This window comes from Epinephelus lanceolatus, chromosome 9 (genome assembly GCF_041903045.1).
Source record: "Epinephelus lanceolatus isolate andai-2023 chromosome 9, ASM4190304v1, whole genome shotgun sequence".
NCBI lineage: Eukaryota > Metazoa > Chordata > Actinopteri > Perciformes > Serranidae > Epinephelus > Epinephelus lanceolatus.
The window spans coordinates 906,915-925,988 of record NC_135742.1 but is presented as its reverse complement, the minus strand read 5'-3'; the positions used below and the strand labels follow the sequence as shown (position 1 = coordinate 925,988).

At 43.7% G+C, this 19,074-nt stretch overlaps 1 protein-coding gene across 3 annotated transcripts; it reads left to right on the top strand.

Moving 5' to 3' along the window:
• Positions 1-1,181: 1,181 nt before the first annotated feature.
• On the top strand, positions 1,182-18,186 carry ak8 (adenylate kinase 8). 3 transcript variants are annotated; one of them, XM_078171128.1, is made up of 16 exons: positions 1,182-1,217; positions 1,764-1,912; positions 1,990-2,074; positions 3,344-3,393; positions 4,097-4,165; positions 5,463-5,573; positions 5,848-5,916; positions 9,890-9,971; positions 13,124-13,195; positions 13,486-13,686; positions 14,500-14,622; positions 15,273-15,362; positions 15,987-16,128; positions 17,232-17,312; positions 17,688-17,817; positions 17,939-18,186. In XM_078171128.1, the coding sequence occupies exons 2-16, from the start codon at positions 1,829-1,831 to the stop codon at positions 18,026-18,028; spliced, it is 1,479 nt and encodes a 492-aa protein (XP_078027254.1). In that variant the 5' UTR covers positions 1,182-1,217; positions 1,764-1,828; the 3' UTR covers positions 18,029-18,186. The 3 variants fall into 3 exon arrangements, with proteins under 3 accessions (XP_078027254.1, XP_033476262.1, XP_033476264.1); XM_033620371.2 differs by lacking the exon at positions 4,097-4,165; XM_033620373.2 differs by lacking the exons at positions 4,097-4,165; positions 5,463-5,573; positions 5,848-5,916.
• Positions 18,187-19,074: the final 888 nt, after the last annotated feature.

The following is a 19,074-nucleotide window of genomic DNA, read 5'->3' as shown; positions in this document are numbered from 1 at the left end:
GAATATAATCACGAGACAATATTAATGATTTTCTGTGTTAAAATCCATCAAGGAAAAAAAATCAAATATCAGCTCAACATGATCATGTTCAGATGATTTCAATTAAACCTTTATTTTCAACCCAGAAACCTCTTTGTAGGTTTCAACAGAGAATCAGCTGTTAGAGATCAATAACCTGTGGAGACGTGTGTGTGAACAGATCCACAGTCTGTGTGTTAATGTGTGAATATAAAACAACTTTCACAAACACAAAATAAGATTTGTTCACTCACAAAACGAATTTTCAGATATAAAACATCTGCAAACAGACAAATTCCGTAAACTAAAATAATAAAAATAAAAACTGGATTCACTGATTTAAAGTTGTCAATTTTAGAAAGATATTCACAAATTATTTTCATTTATCTGTAAAATTATTAAATGGATTCACAAATACATACATACATATAGATAGATAGATAGATAGATAGATAGATTTTATTTCTAGAACTTATATTTGCAGATCCGTTTTATATTTGCAAAATAGTTTTTGAGTTTACAAATCTTTGTGTGATTTAATTTGTATTTTTTTCCATGAGAAACTGCCTCCGCTCTGTATTTTTCAGGTTCAACATTTAAGGTTCAGTTCGTTCTCATTCAAACATGTTAAAAACATGAGGGAACTAAACTCGTCACCCAGGTCCAGCAGCTTACAGAATAAGTAACATTTAAGATAAACCTATGATAAATAAGTAAACTTCAGTTGTGATTTGTTCCTGTTTGAGCTTTGAATATAAATATAAATATAAATATAAATATAAGGCTATAATTATCTGACCTAACAGAATAACTTCATTGACACAAATTCATTCAGGACCTCCAGTAAATAGTTTGAAGGTGTGTGTTCACACACACATATAAATCTGTCTCCAGGGCCCCACATCCTTCCACTGTTGCTGGCGGCTCTTATTTTGAAAAATACAATGACCGGAAGTCTTATTGTTTTTTTTAGATATTTTACCTTTTTAATTTAAACCCTTTTAATGTGTTAAATCCTGTTTGTGAAACATCAGCAGATGTGTCCGCTGTCGGTTTCATTTGAAGACACTAAATGACGTCACAGACTCTTATCTGTGCGGCTCCGTTGCTAGGAGACTCCCGCCCCGCCCTCGCGCTGATGACGTTCTTCCCTAACAACCAGTAAACGCTCTCTTAGCAACCGGTCCGTTAAACATCAGGTAAGAAGCTTCTTACGTTCATTTGACACACAGACACGTTTTTACTCAAGTTTAACCTGCGCGTGTTTTTATTGATGATGACGTTTGTTTCCGGTTCAAGAGTCAACAGATAAACAAGTAAACAGAAGTTAAAGTTACATCAGTTAAGTGTTTGTTGTTTTCAGTTACCATAAGAGAACCGTCTGTGTGTGTGTCTGTGTGTGTGTGTGTGTGTGTGTGTGTGTGTGTCTGTGTGTCTGTGTGTGTGTGTGTGTGTGTGTGTGTGTAGAGACACAGCTCAGGTTAAAGTCATATTTTCATACATCAGTAATCTTCTGTGCTGCCTTCAAAGTCTTCTTAAAGTGAGGGACTGTTCTTTACTCATCGTACACATGATGTGTTCAAGGCCGACAGAAGTTTGATAATCCAAAGATAACTTGTGTTTCTACAGTCTCTGGTGTCGTTCAGTGAGGCTGCTGTGAGACGTGTTTTCTTTAAGAACAAATAAAGGAAGTGAACTGAAATCATCTCAACAGTCTCTCACTGTGATGTGTTCATGGTCCTTAGGTAAAAACAACCATCAGATTCACAGCTGTCAGACCCCAGTCCTCCTCCTCCTCCTCCTCCTCCTGATGGATGAGACAGTGAAGCCTCTGAGAGTTCCTCCTCAGATCTCCATCTATGCCGACAAACACAACATCTTCCACCTGGTGCAGGTATTAAAGGAGCAGTCTGCAGTTTAAAGCCACAGATACAAGTCAGGTGGACCACAACGTGTGTGTGTGTGTTTCAGAGCATGCTGACCCGCCTGCTGATCGATCAGCCTGAAGATCCGATCAATTACCTGATCAGTGTCCTGCAGAGGAGCAGCGTGGACGGTGAGTTCTCACCTGTGAACGGTGACATCACACAGGTGGTGTGAACACTGACAGTTATCAGGTCGTGCACTGTGTTCATCTGTGGCACTGTAAGCAAACAGCTCCTCACCACCTCCTCCTCCTGGCAGATTTTTTAAGACCCAGACACCAAACTGACTTCAGACACCTAGCGACAGTGAAGGTACCTTCAGTGTCACCACCACCAGTTGCACCTGAACACACCACAAAAGACTTGAACTAACAACCAACACGACACCAAGCACACACCTTCTGTGTTTGTGTGACAGGAAGTAACTTAATTTCATCTTTCAGAAATGGACCTGTTCCTGTTGCGTTCGAGTCCCACTGCAGTCGTGCTGTGATGATGTCACACTGTGATAGTGTAGAAACTGTGACATGTTCTGAGCAGGTCGTCTGGACAGGAACGTGTCAAACTGTTGGCGCCCAGTAAAGAACAAGAACACCAAGTCTGAGCTCTGAACGTCTCCAGATTATTCAGGTGGCAGCTCAGAGGATCAGGGTCGGGGGCGGAGTCTGAAATCACTCACTGCTCACTCTGTAGTCCTCCACACACACTGAGTCCGCCATGTTGTAGTTCTGTCTGACTGTACAGTGGGAGTTATTACACCCTGTATATGGGACTCACAGTATCCCACAATGCACCATGATAGCAGTGTACAACACTCACCTGTCCTGTAATAACGTGTCAGTTTAGTGTGTTGTCATGGAGACAGAAATAAATCAGCAGCTGATCTTTAGTCACGTCACAGTTACTGTACAGAGGAGGCTGCTAATGCTAAGCTAATGTTAGCATGCTGGGTCCATGCTAGCTCTGATGTGTGCTGTAACGGTGTGATGCAGGACGTCATACATTAGTTTGACCAGTCGTCACGTGACTGACGGTAAAACACTCAACACAACAACAGAGAATGACATCATCAGTAGGACAGGTTGATACCTACACACACCTCCCTGTACAGTGAGGAGTGAATGAGTGAATGAGTGAATGGTTTCAGACACAGCCCTGGTGTCTCTGAGTGAAGAGGTGAAATGTCCCTTTAAGGTTTAAAGCCTGATGCTCTGTGCAGCCACTAGGTGGAGCTGTGACTCTGCAGACTGACCTGAGCTCAGCTTGATAAAACATCAAAACATCTGGTCTCAAATATTTGATCACTGATGTCACAGTGTTCTGTATTGATTATTATATTTACTGAACCCCCTGATGTCTGTGTGTCTGTCTGTCTGTCTGTCTGTCTGTCTGTCCATCAGTCCCCAGGGTGCTGCTGCTCGGTCCTCCCTCTGTGGGGAAACACACCATGGTGAGTTTTAATGTTCAGTCTCTGGTTTCTCTGCTGAGACAATAAAGTGTGAACGACACCAACGAAGAAGAATCCACACCAACGTCAGAGTGAAAGATGAACAGTGTGTGTGAGTGTGAGAGCAGGTGGAGGTGTGTGTGAGTGTCTCTGCAGTAACAAGTGTCTGAAGTCATCTTATTATATTAAACGTAATAATAATAATAAACTTTATTTATAAAGCAACTTTCAAAACACAGTCACAAAGTGCTGAACATTCAAATCAACACATTTAAAACACAACAAATAACATGACATTAAATGTCACCACAGTAAAAGATCAAATAAAGAAAAGAATAATTGAGACAATAAATGGAAAAAAATGTAATAAAAATCCAGCAGTCAGAACTCTGAAGATGATGAAGATTATTTCTTGTTGAAAATGGCGCCTTCGTCACTCTCTGAGGAAAAAATGGTCTTTTTTATAACTGAAAGGATTCAGATCAACCTGAGAGCCTCCAGATCTGACACACCTGTCACACACACCTCTCACACACACCTGTCACACACACCTCTCACACACACCTCTCACACACACCTGTCACACACACCTCTCACACACACCTCTCACACACACCTCTCACACACACCTGTCACACACACCTCTCACACACACCTCTCACACACACCTCTCACACATCTTTGTGACTCACTGTCTCTGCTGCAGGACGCCACTTTCTGCCTCCATCATGATGTCGCTGTCATGGCTGTCGAGCCTGATGCATCTGATCTAACGGTCTGTGGGTCCATGACTCAGGGCTGACTGACTCACTGACTGACTGACTGACTGACTGACTGACTCACTGACTGACTGACTGGCTGGCTGGCTGGCTGGCTGGCTGGCTGGCTGACTCACTGACTGACTGACTGACTGACTGACTGACTGACTGACTGACTGGCTGGCTGACTGACTGGCTGGCTGACTGACTGGCTGACTGACTGGCTGGCTGACTGACTGACTGACTGACTGACTGACTGACTGACTGACTGACTGACTGACTGACTGACTGGCTGGCTGACTGACTGGCTGACTGACTGGCTGGCTGACTGACTGACTGACTGACTGACTGACTGACTGACTGACTCCTTCTTTCATCAAGCGCAGAACAACTGATGATGCAATCAGGAAATCCTCCTCAGACCAGCCCGTCACGTTTCAGAGACCGTTCTGTTTGACCGATGCGTCTTCAGAGGACGTGGCGCCTGAACTGAGACACAGACATTCATCACATGTTCTGAACAAGAGTTTGATGCAACAAACCTGATTTTGTTTTGTGGTAAACAAGTAATAAAAGAGCTCAGGACAGAAACACACAGATACTGGAGTCAAATACAGATACTCCCAAAACATACATCAGTACTGTGACAGAGTCTTCTTCCTCTTCTTCTTCTTCTTCTTCTTCTTCCTCTTCTTCCTCTTCTTCTTCTTCTTCTTCTTCTTCCTCTTCTTCCTCTTCCTCTTCTTCTTGTTCTTCCTCTTCTTCTTGTTCTTTTTCTTCTTCTTTTTCTTCTTCTTCCTCTTCTTCTTCTTCCTCTTCTTCTTCCTCTTCCTCTTCTTCTTGTTCTTCCTCTTCTTCTTCTTCTTCCTCTTCTTCTTCTTCTTCTTCTTCCTCTTCTTCTTCCTCTTCTTCTTCCTCTTCCTCTTCTTCTTCCTCTTCCTCTTCTTCTTGTTCTTCCTCTTCTTCTTCTTCTTCTTCTTCCTCTTCTTCTTCTTCTTCTTCCTCTTCTTCTTCCTCTTCCTCTTCTTCTTGTTCTTCCTCTTCTTCTTCTTCTTCTTCTTCCTCTTCTTCTTCTTCTTCCTCTTCTTCTTCCTCTTCCTCTTCTTCTTCTTCTTCCTCTTCTTCTTCTTCTTCTTTTTCTTCTTCTTCTTCTTCTTCTTCCTCTTCTTCTTCCTCTTCCTCTTCTTCTTGTTCTTCCTCTTCTTCTTCTTCTTCTTCTTTTTCTTCTTCTTCTTCTTCTTCTTCCTCTTCTTCTTCCTCTTCCTCTTCTTCTTGTTCTTCCTCTTCTTCTTCTTCTTCATTGTCGTCCTTCAGGCCAGACGGCTGAGTGCTGAACTGAGAGCTGTCCATGTGACCAGAGACACTTTACTGCAGGACCAATCAGAGCTGAGTGTACAGGCACGCCAACACACACTCACAGAGCAGGTACACACTCACACACACACACACACACACACACACAGAAGCTGTAAAACAGAGGAAAGTGTGTGTGGTTCTAACAGTGTCGGAGGATGAAGAGTTTCACTGAGATAAAAAGGTTCCTCTGAGAACATCCTCCTCATATTTTAAATTCTCCCGACGAAAAGAAACACGTCAGACTCAGCGTGAAGGTTTTTATCTGATGACAAAGTTACAGACGGTGTTTATGCGTGTGTGTGTGTGTGTGTGTGTGTGTGTGTGTATGTGTGTGTGTGTGCAGGAGCTTCCTGCCGAGCTGCTGGTCACACTGGTTCAACGGAGACTGAGTGAGATCGACTGCTTCAACAGGGTAAGACAGTTCAGCTGCAGGTCAAAGGTCACAGCCTGAATCTCAGCCCAGCTCTGTGCATTGAACAGCAGGAGAACATTAATATCTGATTAAGACTCCACACAAACACTGAAACATGTTAATGACAGCAGCACAGCGTGTGCAGGACACATGGACACTGAGAGAGGACAGATCAGCTGATAGCGTCGGGTCAGTCCTGCAGGACATCAGTGTTAAACCGTGAACAGATATTCAGCATCAATACAGATCAATAAATCAATATGTGGGACAGCAGTGCAGCTGGCGGTGGCGACCACGTCTCTGTGATAACTTCCTGTCTCACAGTGTTATAAAGCTGTCTCTCTGCGTCTCCGTCTCTGTCTCTGATCTGCTGCTGTGATGATAATAATTAGCGCTCTGGTCGCCGCTGTGTCGTACTACGATTCCCAGCAGGCCGAGCAGCGTGTCGGCGCGTCTCCCCAGAGACCAGCTGATCAAAGCGACGCGGCGCTGTCACATCACGCGTGTTATTTTCACTCGGGCTCGTCCTCTCTGCTGCTCCTCATTAGCATCACGTCCTGTTTCCTGTCAGCGTTCATCAGGACACTCAGAGCTGCTCTCTGATCAGTTTAGGAGAATTAAAGGACGTGAAGCTGCTGTCAGCAACACTCACACCACAACAACAACAACAACAACAACAACAACACTAATCTGTGTGATACACCACTGCCCTCTGAGCACACAGCTCCACACAACACAACACAACACAGCAGAACACAACAGGAGGTTCTGCTGGACCTTTACACCGTGACAGGCGTCACTGAGGATCAAGAGTTCAGTCAGGAGGCTGCTCTGATCAGGTTGTAGTGTTCACTTAAGAGGTTCTTCACATCCTTTACGTGGTTCTAAAGTTCCTTTAGGAGGCTCCATTAGTGAGGAGGTCTTGTGGGTGGGTCTACTGGTCCTTTAGAATGTTCTAGTGGACATTTGGGGGGACCGAGAGTTCATTTAGGTCGTTCTTAAGTTCCTTTGGGTTGTTCCAGTGTGCTTTGTTAATGTTCTAGTGGTCACTGGGGAGGACCCAGAGTTCCTTTATGTGGTTCCTAAGTTCCTTTAGGTGGTTCTAGTCTGCTTTTGCCAGGTTGTAGCAGTCATTAATGAGGTCCTTTAAGATGTTCTAGTGGTCCATTAGAACATTGAAGTGGTCACTGGGGAGGATCAAGGGTATATTTAGGTGGTTCTAATGTTCCTTTAAGGGGTTCCATCAGTGGGGCTCCATTAGGTTGCACTAGTGATCACTCAAGAACACTGAGAGTTCATTTAGGTGGTTCAAGTGTAGTCTTAGCTGGCTGTAGTGGTTATTAATGAGGTTCTCAAACGTCCTTTAGAATGTTCTAGTTGTCCATTTAGTGTTCACTGGGGAGGATCGAGAGCTCATTTAGATGGTTCTACTGGTCCTTTAGAACGTCCTAGTGGTGATTTGGGTGGATCAAGAGTTCAGTTAGGTGGTTCTAGTGTTGCTTTAGGAGGTTCCATGAGTGGGGAGGTCCATTAGGTTGCACTAGTCTGCTTTTAGCAGGTCGTAACATTCATTAAGGGGGTTCTCCATATTTTTTGGTGGTTCTAGGAGTCCTGGGACTCTGGGAAGGTTTTAGAGTTTATATAGGGGTTCTAATGTTCATGACATGGGGGGTCCTTTAGGATGTTGTAGTGGTCCTTTAGAACATTTTAGTGTTCACTGGGGAGGATCAAGAGTTCATTTAGATGGTTCTACTGATGGTTCCCTCTGTGCAGAGGTACATTAGGTGGCTCTAATGTGCGTTTAGTAGGATCATTAAAAAGCCCTCGAGGCCCTTTAGGATATTCCTGTTGCCACAGGGGACGGTCAGATGGTCCTGTGGGTGGTTCTAGTTTGCCTTTAGCATGTTCCTGTAGTTAGTATTGAGATGGTTCTCATGTTCCTTTAGCGTTTTTAGCATTTTGTGGTCATTAAGAACATTCAAGGGTTCCGGTAGTGTTTGTGTTTGTATAGGAGGTTCTAGTGGTCACTAAGGACTGTCTGGAGGCTTTAAGGAGGTTCTAGTTCCTGTAGGAAGTTCAAGTGGACTTTATGGGTGATTTGTGTGGTAACTGAGGAGATTCTAGCTGTGTTTTAGGGAGTTCTTGTCTCCTCCAGGATGTTCTGGTGATCACAGAGGTTCTAGTGATCCTTCAACCAGTTGCAGTGGTGACCGAGGAGATACTGGTTCTCCTTTGGGTGGGACCTGTGGTCACTCAGAGGCTTGTGGTCCTTTAAAAGGTTTTTGTACGAGTTGTGAGTCAAGTTGAGGGGGCGCCTGATGTCCTTCAGGTGGTTTTTGTGGTAACTGGGGGGTTCTGGGAGTTCTGTATGTGGCTGTTGTGATCATTGAGGAGGTTCCTGTGGTTCAGGAGGTTTAAGACGTCTAAATGGTGGTTCTTATTGTTCTTATTGTTCTTCAGGTAGTTTTGGTGGTCCTGTAGGAGGTTGTAGAGGTCTGGAGTAACTCTAGTGTTCCTTCAGGAGGTTCTGGATGTGTTTTAATAGTGTTCCAGATTTATAAACACAGAACGTATAGTTAATGACAGTTCAGAGGTGATGTGTAGTTCTAGTTGTGTGTTCCTGTCGGACAGCAGAACAGTCTGAGCTCCAGTTAAAGAGTTAAAGAGTTAAAGTAAACTGCTCTGGGATCAGACCAGTTCTCCCACAGCTGAACGCATAAATTAGTGTCACATCACACGGAGCGTCAGTGTGTGTGTGTGTGTGTGTGTGTGTGTGTGTGTGTGTGTGTGTTACACAGTGTGTGTCGGGTTCATCCTGGGTGTGTTAACGTGAAACCTACAGCAGTGTCATCTGATGAAGACTCATCTCTAATGAACTCCTGAGAGACTTTACCACGACAAAACATGTCTGTCACTTCCTCTGCTTCATACTCATCCTCAGTCACACACACTCATACTGTGTGTGTGTGTGTGTGTGTGTGTGTGTGTGTTACACAGTGTGTGTTGTCAGGCTCTCAGTGATCAGCAGTAAACAGTCGTTCAGCTTTCGTCTCTTCCTCTAAACTCTACAAACAGCAGCGTCTTTCAGCCTCCAGCCTTCAGCGTTTAGCTTCAACGTTTAGCATTTAGCATCAGTGTTTAGTGTGTGTTTGTGTGTGTGAGATTAGCTGCTGCTTTCATCTGTTAATGGCTGTTTTTGGCTGCAGGCTAAACTCATCACAGACACACACACACACACACACACACACTAGGGACTGTGTGTGTGTGTGTGTGTGTGTGTGTGTGTGTGTGTGTGTGATGTCTTTATTTTGTGTCTGTCAGTGTGAATGGAGGAGAGGAGGATGATTGACAGCTCCCATCAGGACCCCGCCTCATCCTGTCACATTAAATACTGAATACCTGTCTGTCTGTGTGTCTGTCTGTGTGTGTGTGTCTGTGTGACAAACATCTCAACACTGCTGACTGAGTTGTAATCATGTACAAATCAAATATAGAAATTATAAAAAATGTCAGTATTTTAACTCTTTCCTGCTCAGGGTTAAAACTTGATTAATAAACATAATGAGCTGATGTGTAACCGCACACTAACTAATGTTGATGTTGGCAGCATTAAGTTGGATCACTTCCTGTTTTTATCCTCACCTAGATAATAATGCTAATATTTAAATGATTGACTGATAATAAAGTTTTATCTGCTCAGTTTTCTATAAATCATGATTTGGGGCAGTGACTTTAAAGGATTGATTGTTTATCAGATTATGAATGAGACAAGAATGAGCGAGCTAACACAGCACACAGACCCTCGGCCTCACTCTCCACCTCCACAGGTAAAACTTAAATGTCCCTGAAGGGAGCGTTGTCAGAACAGACAAATACATAACACACAGTGTCAGGGGGAACTCATGGACATTAAGAAGAAACACCTCTAACAACACTGTGTGTGTGTGTGTGTGTGTGTGTGTGTGTGTCACAGGGCTGGGTGTTGGAGGGAATCCCTCAGACTCGTCTGCAGGCTCTGAGTCTGCAGCAGGCCGGAGTCCTCCCTGAACATGTTGGTGAGAACAAACTGTCAGAGCAGAGTCCTGCACCGGTCTGTGTCTGAACCCCCCCCCCCCCCCCCCCCCCCCCCCCCCCCCCGACAGAGGTGGGTAGAGTAGCCAAATATTGTACTCAAGTAAGAGTACTGATACTTTAGAACAATATTACTCAAGTAAAAGTAAAAAGTAGTCATCCAAATAATTACTTGAGTAAAAGAGTATTTGGTGAAAAAAAAGTACTGAGTAACTGTTGAGTAACGTCTGATTTATTTATAAAATAAGAACATGAATGTAATCAATCAATCAAAAATAATAATCTGCAAATTCATGTATTTTAAACGATACCCCTTTAACTAAAACAAAAATTAATTAAATCTTTACAAACATAACATAAATCAAGGCACAAGAAACACAAATATATTCTTATATATACTGTACATATATACATATATGTATATACATATATGTACAGTATATATATATGTAATTATGGGGTCCATGTCATTGGTCCGACAGCCCATTAGTCCGACGGTCCGCGGTGCTGAACGGCTCCCGGCGGGCGTATTTCTGCCTTGATGGTGCGCCGCGACCAGCTCTGGGTCAGCTGGGAAAGGCTTGAGGCGGAGCAGGCTCACGGCTTATGTGTTTGTCACTTTCTTTTTCATTTTAACCCACACCATGATCTTTTCCTGACCCTAACCAAGTGGTTTTTGTGCCTAAACCTAACCAGACCTTAACCACAGGGCATCATGATGATTTCGGAACAACGGAACTTCAGAACAATGAGTTTAATATGGTCGGACCAATGGGCATTTGTAATTATGTACTCAGAGGTGGGTGGAGTAGCCAAATATTGTACTCAAGTAAGAGTATTGTTGCTTTAAAACAATATAACTCAAGTAAAAGTAAAAAGTATTTTGCATTAAAACTACTCTGAAATGTACAATTTATCCAAAAAGTTACTCAAGTAAATGTAACTGAGTAAATGTAACTAGTTACTACCCACCTCTGCCCCCTGATCAACCCCCCCAGGCTCCAGTCCCTCACATTCAGCTGGTTCTCTGTTCTTGAACTGGACGTCTCTTTGACTGGATGGTGAAAACATTCAATCACTGCCAGGTTAGGAAACATGTTAGCATGCTCCTTCCACCACCATCAAACCTCCAAAGGATCCCAACTCCATGTAGGCTGCCACCTCATCCTCGGGCTGCAAAGTGTCATGGCTGGAGTCCTCCACGTCGGTGACCAATGTGACCACGGGGTCAAAGGTTACACTGGTGTCACTGACTTTCAAAATAAAAGCAACTGTCAGAATATTACACAGATACTGCACATCTGTTTACTGCGTTTTATTCTGAAAAGTAAGAAATAGTTTCCTGTTCCCAGCTGCTGCCCACCTGGAGTTTTACTCGTTACACACTCATCAGGTACCCGACCCGGTGCAGGACTCTGTGTCAGTGATCGTGTGTTCATACACATTTACAGTATGTACGTATACAGTACAGGCCAAAAGTTTGGACACACCTTCTCATTCAATGCGTTTTCTTTATTTTCATGACTATTTACATTGTAGATTCTCACTGAAGGCATCAAAACTATGAATGAACACATGTGGAGTTATGTACTTAACAAAAAAAGGTGAAATAACTGAAAACATGTTTTATATTCTAGTTTCTTCAAAATAGCCACCCTTTGCTCTGATTACTGCTTTGCACACTCTTGGCATTCTCTCCATGAGCTTCAAGAGGTAGTCACCTGAAATGGTTTCCACTTCACAGGTGTGCCTTATCAGGGTTAATTAGTGGAATTTCTTGCTTTATCAATGGGGTTGGGACCATCAGTTGTGTTGTGCAGAAGTCAGGTTAATACACAGCCGACAGCCCTATTGGACAACTGTTAAAATTCATATTATGGCAAGAACCAATCAGCTAACTAAAGAAAAACGAGTGGCCATCATTACTTTAAGAAATGAAGGTCAGTCAGTCCGGAAAATTGCAAAAACTTTAAATGTGTCCCCAAGTGGAGTCGCAAAAACCATCAAGCGCTACAACCAAACTGGCACACATGAGGACCGACCCAGGAAAGGAAGACCAAGAGTCACCTCTGCTTCTGAGGATAAGTTCATCCGAGTCACCAGCCTCAGAAATCGCAAGTTAACAGCAGCTCAGATCAGAGACCAGATGAATGCCACACAGAGTTCTAGCAGCAGACCCATCTCTAGAACAACTGTTAAGAGGAGACTGCGCCAATCAGGCCTTCATGGTCAAATAGCTGCTAGGAAACCACTGCTAAGGAGAGGCAACAAGCAGAAGAGATTTGTTTGGGCCAAGAAACACAAGGAATGGACATTAGACCAGTGGAAATCTGTGCTTTGGTCTGATGAGTCCAAATTTGAGATCTTTGGTTCCAACCGCCGTGTCTTTGTGAGACGCAGAAAAGGTGAACGGATGGATTCCACATGCCTGGTTCCCACTGTGAAGCATGGAGGAGGAGGTGTGATGGTGTGGGGGTGTTTTGCTGGTGACACTGTTGGGGATTTATTCAAAATTGAAGGCACACTGAACCAGCATGGCTACCACAGCATCCTGCAGCGACATGCCATCCCATCCGGTTTGCGTTTAGTTGGACGATCATTTATTTTTCAACAGGACAATGACCCCAAACACACCTCCAGGCTGTGTAAGGGCTATTTGACCAAGAAGGAGAGTGATGGAGTGCTGCGGCAGATGACCTGGCCTCCACAGTCACTGGACCTGAACCCAATCCAGATGGTTTGGGGTGAGCTGGACCGCAGAGTGAAGGCAAAGGGGCCAACAAGTGCTAAACACCTCTGGGAACTCCTTCAAGACTGTTGGAAAACCATTTCAGGTGACTACCTCTTGAAGCTCATGGAGAGAATGCCAAGAGTGTGCAAAGCAGTAATCAGAGCAAAGGGTGGCTATTTTGAAGAAACTAGAATATAAAACATGTTTTCAGTTATTTCACCTTTTTTTGTTAAGTACATAACTCCACATGTGTTCATTCATAGTTTTGATGCCTTCAGTGAGAATCTACAATGTAAATAGTCATGAAAATAAAGAAAACGCATTGAATGAGAAGGTGTGTCCAAACTTTTGGCCTGTACTGTATATATATACTCCGTTTGTGTGTGTGTGTGTGTGTGTGTGTAGTACTGTTGGCAGCTCCTGATGACGTGTTGTTGGAGAGGAGTCGGGGGAAACTTGTCGACCCTCTGACAGGAGGTGAGTCCAGTCCAGAACACACCCATCCAGAGACCGAAGATAAACTGAGATGTTCCACTTTAGATTAATTTCCTGTATCTGTGTCACATGGGTGTCATTACTGCCCCGCCCCTTTAGGAGCGTAGCTGCGGTCCTGAGTTTATTCAGTCCAATGAAACAATCAAAGAAAAGTGAACAGTACTGATGATGTAAATCCAGTGAAACTGTCCAATCAGATCCTCAAAGAAACAAACATACCTGCTGAATGCTTTTAAACTGTGATTACTTACGATGTCACTTCCTGTCTGGAGATGTTTACCATCAGACCTTCATCTGGCCGGACGACGACATGGTCGCTCAGCGTCTGGAGGAGGGACACCGTCCATCAGAGACGCAGCTATTGGCTGAGCTGCAGCGTTACTGCTGTGAGGTCACAGGTCTGAGCTCCGCCTATCAGCACGTCCTGAAGATCATCAACGCCGACCAACCACACGCTGACGTCTACCAACAAGGTACACATACACACACACACACACTGACATCTACCAACAAAGTATGATGTCATCATATAAGGATACAGATCCTCAACATTATAATAATGTAGTTCTTTATGATGCATTATAATAACTTATGGTCAGAATACTGTAGTCTTATATATTGGTGTCCCTCAGGGTTCAGTTTCAGGTCTCTGTAGACTTCCTGTTTGTGGTCAGATTTTTGGAGATCTCCTCCAGTATGCAGACGATTCACTCATTTATATGTGTACATCTTCTCTTCAGTATTAAAGTCTGGAGGATTCATTCTGTTGAAGTGTCAAACAAACACTTTACTGTTTGTCTCTGATGTAAATCTTCTGTATGTGACGTTCAGAGCGTTAATAATAACTAACATTTACAGTCTATGTAAAGATATAGAGGCGTCCTGCGCAGAGAGTGAAGTCACGCTCCCTCTGTGTGTGTTGTGATCTTAGCTTCTTTGTCAGTTGTTGTTGTAGACGGTCTGGTGCTGCATGCATGTTAGTGCATGTGTCTGGTCAGCCAATCACTGCTGCTCTGCACTGAGCGCATATGGTGGTTACCACTGATATCAAGACAGTGAAGGCACCGAAATGTGGTGTCCACCCTTGGACTCTCCCCTAGTTAACACCGTTAGCGAAGGGTTGGGTATCGTTTGAATTTTATCCATTCTGCAGTTGTTATCAGTTCTGATTCCAACATGGTAAAAAAAAAAAGCTCCTTTAATCAAGAATATTATTCTCTATAACGAGCCGACAATCATTTAGTCAGGTAGTTTTACTAAACTCTCTGTGTGTGTGTGTGTCTCAGTGCTGGCTTTTGTTCGGACTCGTCGTCGTTCCAGAACTCCCAGAATCCTCCTGCTGGGTCCGCCGGGGTCGGGGAAGAGTCATCAGGCCAAACTGCTGTCAGCAAAATACAAGATGGTGGATGGTATGCGCGCACACACACACACACACACACACACACTGACACTGTCCTTGATCCATTTATAGACAAATCCAGAGAGTGGAAGTAAACAAGTCAGCCATCATCACGATATATCACAGTCATGAATGTAGAGCTTCTACATGTAGAGAGCAGATCTCCAGAGCTGTGAGTCAACAGGAAGTATCTTTATGTCTTTATAATGACGGGACTGTGGGTCGTTCAGCTCGGGATATTCCTCGGCCTCAACAACGAGTCTCTCCTCATCCATTCCTCGTCACACACACGAGACACAGCTACAGAGTTCTCTTTATGCATCCATGGTGAGGAGAGGAGTCGAGCTGCTACAGGAGCTGGTCTGAACAAGCAGAGTGGGAGTGGGGGAAAATACATTTAATTCGGGGGGCGGCGAGGCTGGAAATAGGACAGTTGACAGGAAGTGCTGCGGGGTGGGACATCCAGGACGTGCATGTGTCTAACTGGCAGTGTGGGGTTGTACATTGAATAATAGGAGCTTATTTTTGGCACGCAACATTCAATGCCGGTGTGTTTTGGCCTTGACAGTATCTGGTTAACACCTGAACTGTCTGTCTCTCTGTCTGTCTGTCTGTCTGTCTGTCTGTCTCTCTCTGTCTGGCTGGCTGTCTGTCTGTCAGTGTGCTGTGGTCGGCTGTTGAGGTCTGTAGCAGCTGCTGGTTCAACTCTGGGAGAAGAGATCCAACCATACCTGGATGATGGGAGACCAGGTAACACACTCACACACACACACACGCACACACACACACACACATACACACACGCTGTCTGCTGCAGATTGATTGGTCGTTTCAAGTGGAAATGAAACAGTTTGATTCCTGTCTGTATCCCAGCAGCCCCTGGGGTTTTCAGCTCATCGTACATACACACACACACACACACACACACACACACTTCCTCCCCCCATCACTCTTCACTCTTCACTCCTCAGCGTCGTCCACGGTGGATCATGTGACAGCTGTGTGTGTGTGTGTGTGTGTGTGTGTGTTTGATCACAGCAGCTGTGTTTAATAATGAGCAGAGACACGTTCAGATGTCTTCATATTAAACAGGTCTGTACATCAGTGTTTACATCATCAGCCGCAGACTGAGCCACGCAGGAGGTAGATTGGATGAAGTCAAACATGTGGCAGCCATGATGCTGAGCGCCGTGTTGTCTTCTTCATGGTCACTGACACACGAAGCAGCGGACATGTTGTACAGACAGAAGTCAGACTGACACAAGCTTCACATTCACTGCAGTTGTTAGGACACGTCTGAGGAGCTGCACAGTTGATCTGTTGTTGTTGTAACTCATTATTGATTATTGATGATTGATGAATGTGTGGGTGCAGTCCCAGACTCCCTGGTGCTTCAGGTTCTGGAGGAACGTCTGAGCCAACTGGACTGCAGCTGCAGAGGATGGATCCTTCATGGCTTCCCCCGAGACCTGCAGCAGGCCCGGATCCTGCAGGAGTCCCAGCACCAGCCCAACAGGTTCTGTTACTGGTAGTAGACTGGGTCATACTGAGGGTGTTGTTGTTGTTGTTGTTGTTGACGCCCAAAATGAGCTGATGTTTTCATAACCACAGAGTCCAGAAGTTTGTTTACCCTCTGACTCCGTTAAGTCCAGTTCAGACCAAAGATTGTTGACGAGACGAAACTGTTTTAGAACGTCTCAGCGTATCAGCGGTCTGAGCTGGACTCAAGCCGGCTGATGGTGTCACCTGACACTCAGCTGGTCAAATGGCCGGCGGCTGGTTTTAAAGCACGTCACCTGTTTCAACAGCCAATCAGCTTGTAGTGAAGTCAGCTGGTCAAGTCAAAATGACCACAGACGGCGTGTTGGCTTGCTGCAGCAGGTGCTCCGTCCCCACAGAGCCCTCTGTTTCCGTCCTCACGGTGTGCCGGTGTCAGACGGTGGGTCGCTGCTGCTGCTGCTGGCTGTATGTGCTTATGCCCCGCCCACACACACATTCTCACTGACTGATGAATTGGCGCTGGTTATTTATATTATTGTGGTGTATTGATTATGAATACAGTCCATCTGATGCTGGTTTTGTTTCAGCACTGTAGCCAGTATCTCACTATCACTATCCTCATTCAGAGTTTAAGAAGCTACAAATTATAATTAGCCACAAAATAAGTCTGAAAAGCTGCAAATCAGAACGAAGTACAGAGAGTTGTTGACTAGAGATGATACGCCGTCTCACGGTGGTCACTTCCTGTCAACCACCAGCTTTTTACAATGTTACAGAACGGGGTGTTCACAGTAGTTGTTTGTTTCAGCTCGTCTCATTGTGAATCTTTGGTCTGAACTGACGGACCAGTCACTGATAATAACTGTATATAATGATGTCTACACACACACACACACACACACACGTTTTAAGTGCTGATGAATATTTGATGTTCAGTATAAATATTCAGTCTAATGGCTGCTGCTGAACATTAACTGTTTGAATACAAATACTCTTTAAATATTCAGAACTCTCGCTGTGACGTTAACCTGCTTATTAATTATGTTACTGACTGGGTGTGACCTGTGTGTGACCTCTGTGTGACCTCTGTGTGACCTGTGTGTGACCTCGTCTCCTCAGAGTTTTCTTCCTGGAGTTAACAGATGACGTCTGTCTCGAGAGACTCACTCTGAGAGCTACAGATCCAGTCAGTGGACAGAGGTCAGTGTTTCCAGTTAAACCAGTAAACTCTCCAAACTGGAATCAACCCACAGAGCTGTGGTTTAAATGAAGATCTCACAGGTTTGTGAACAAAGCTGCAGACATAAAAAATATTTCCATAAAAACACAGTTTGAGTCTGTGGAGAACAGACACGCTCAGTGACATCAAACATCATCTAACGTTAGCTTGCTAGCTAAAACACTAGCAAGCTAACGTTAACATTCACTAGCAAGCTATCTTCCTCCTAGCTACGGCGGCACATTTTAATGAGCACTGACGTGGTGTACGTTTGGAAGAAGGATGTCAGAAGGACATAGTGTACTACATGTGATTTGAGACACACCCCCAGGTAAACGTGTCACTTCCTGCTGCAGGTTCCACGCTGTGAGTCGCCCGGCTCCGACCTCTGAGGTCCAGAACAGACTGAAGATCAGACCTGAGGACAGCACACACACTGTGACACACACACTGAGTCAGTACAGGACACACACCGCTGCCCTGCAGGTACACACACACACACACACACACACACACACACACACACACAAACTGCTGAAAATAGTCCCCAACAAAGCCACTATTTCCTCCTGTGTGTGTGTGTGTGTGTGTGTGTGTGTGTGTCCAGACTGTGTATCCAGGTGCAGGTCACATTGATGCTGATCAGGATCCTCACTCTGTGTTTGAGGCTCTGGAGAGCAGACTGACAACTGACTGACAGGAGGACTCACCTGTACACACACCTGTACACACCTGGCACCAGGTTGGGGAGACAGGAAGTGAAGTCACTGCTGCACCTCTCTGAACTGTTCACACTCTTTTCTAAATGTTCTAAGTTTGTTTTAACATCAATAAAATCTTGTTCCTTTATCAGAATGTAACTGTCCTGTTTTTTAAAGACTTCTCCACAGATGTGTCGTCTCTCTATAACGTTATAGATTATTGACATGATTCATAGATTATTGACACGATTCATAGATTATTGACATGATTAATAGATTATTGACACGATTCATAGATTATTGACACGATTCATAGATTACTGACACGATTCATAAATTATTGACACGGTTCATAGATTATTGACATGATTAATAGATTATTGACATGATTAATAGATTATTGACACGATTCATGGATTATTGACACGATTAATAGATTATTGACACAGTTCATAGATTATTGACAGGATTCATAGATTATTGACATGGTTCATAGATTATTGACACGGTTCATAGATTATTGACACGATTCATAGATTATTGACACGATTCATGGATTATTGACACGATTAATAGATTATTGACACGATTAATAGATTATTGACACGATTCATAGATTATTGACATGATTAATAGATTATTGACACGATTAATAGATTATTGACACGGTTCATAGATTATTGACACTGTTCATAGATTATTGACACGATTAATAGATTATTGACAGGATTCATAGATTATTGACAGGATTCATAGATTATTGACATGATTAATAGATTATTGACATGATTCATAGATTATTGACATAATTATTGACGATTAATAGATTATTGACACGATTAATAGATTATTAACATGATTCATAGATTATTGACATAATTGTTGACATGATTCATAGATTATTGACATGATTCATAGATTATTGACATAATTGTTGACATGATTCATAGATTATTGACACGATTCATAGATTATTGACACGATTCATAGATTACTGACATAATTATTGACACGATTCATAGATTATTGACATGATTCATAG

Bases quoted from the DNA above. Each gene is read 5' to 3' on its own strand.
- ak8 (XM_078171128.1), top strand. From the start codon at position 1,829: ATGGATGAGACAGTGAAGCCTCTGAGAGTTCCTCCTCAGATCTCCATC. The intron at 13,687-14,499 runs GTACACATACAC...TGTGTGTCTCAG, and splicing joins CGCTGACGTCTACCAACAAG to TGCTGGCTTTTGTTCGGACT. The intron at 15,363-15,986 runs GTAACACACTCA...GTGTGGGTGCAG, and splicing joins CCTGGATGATGGGAGACCAG to TCCCAGACTCCCTGGTGCTT.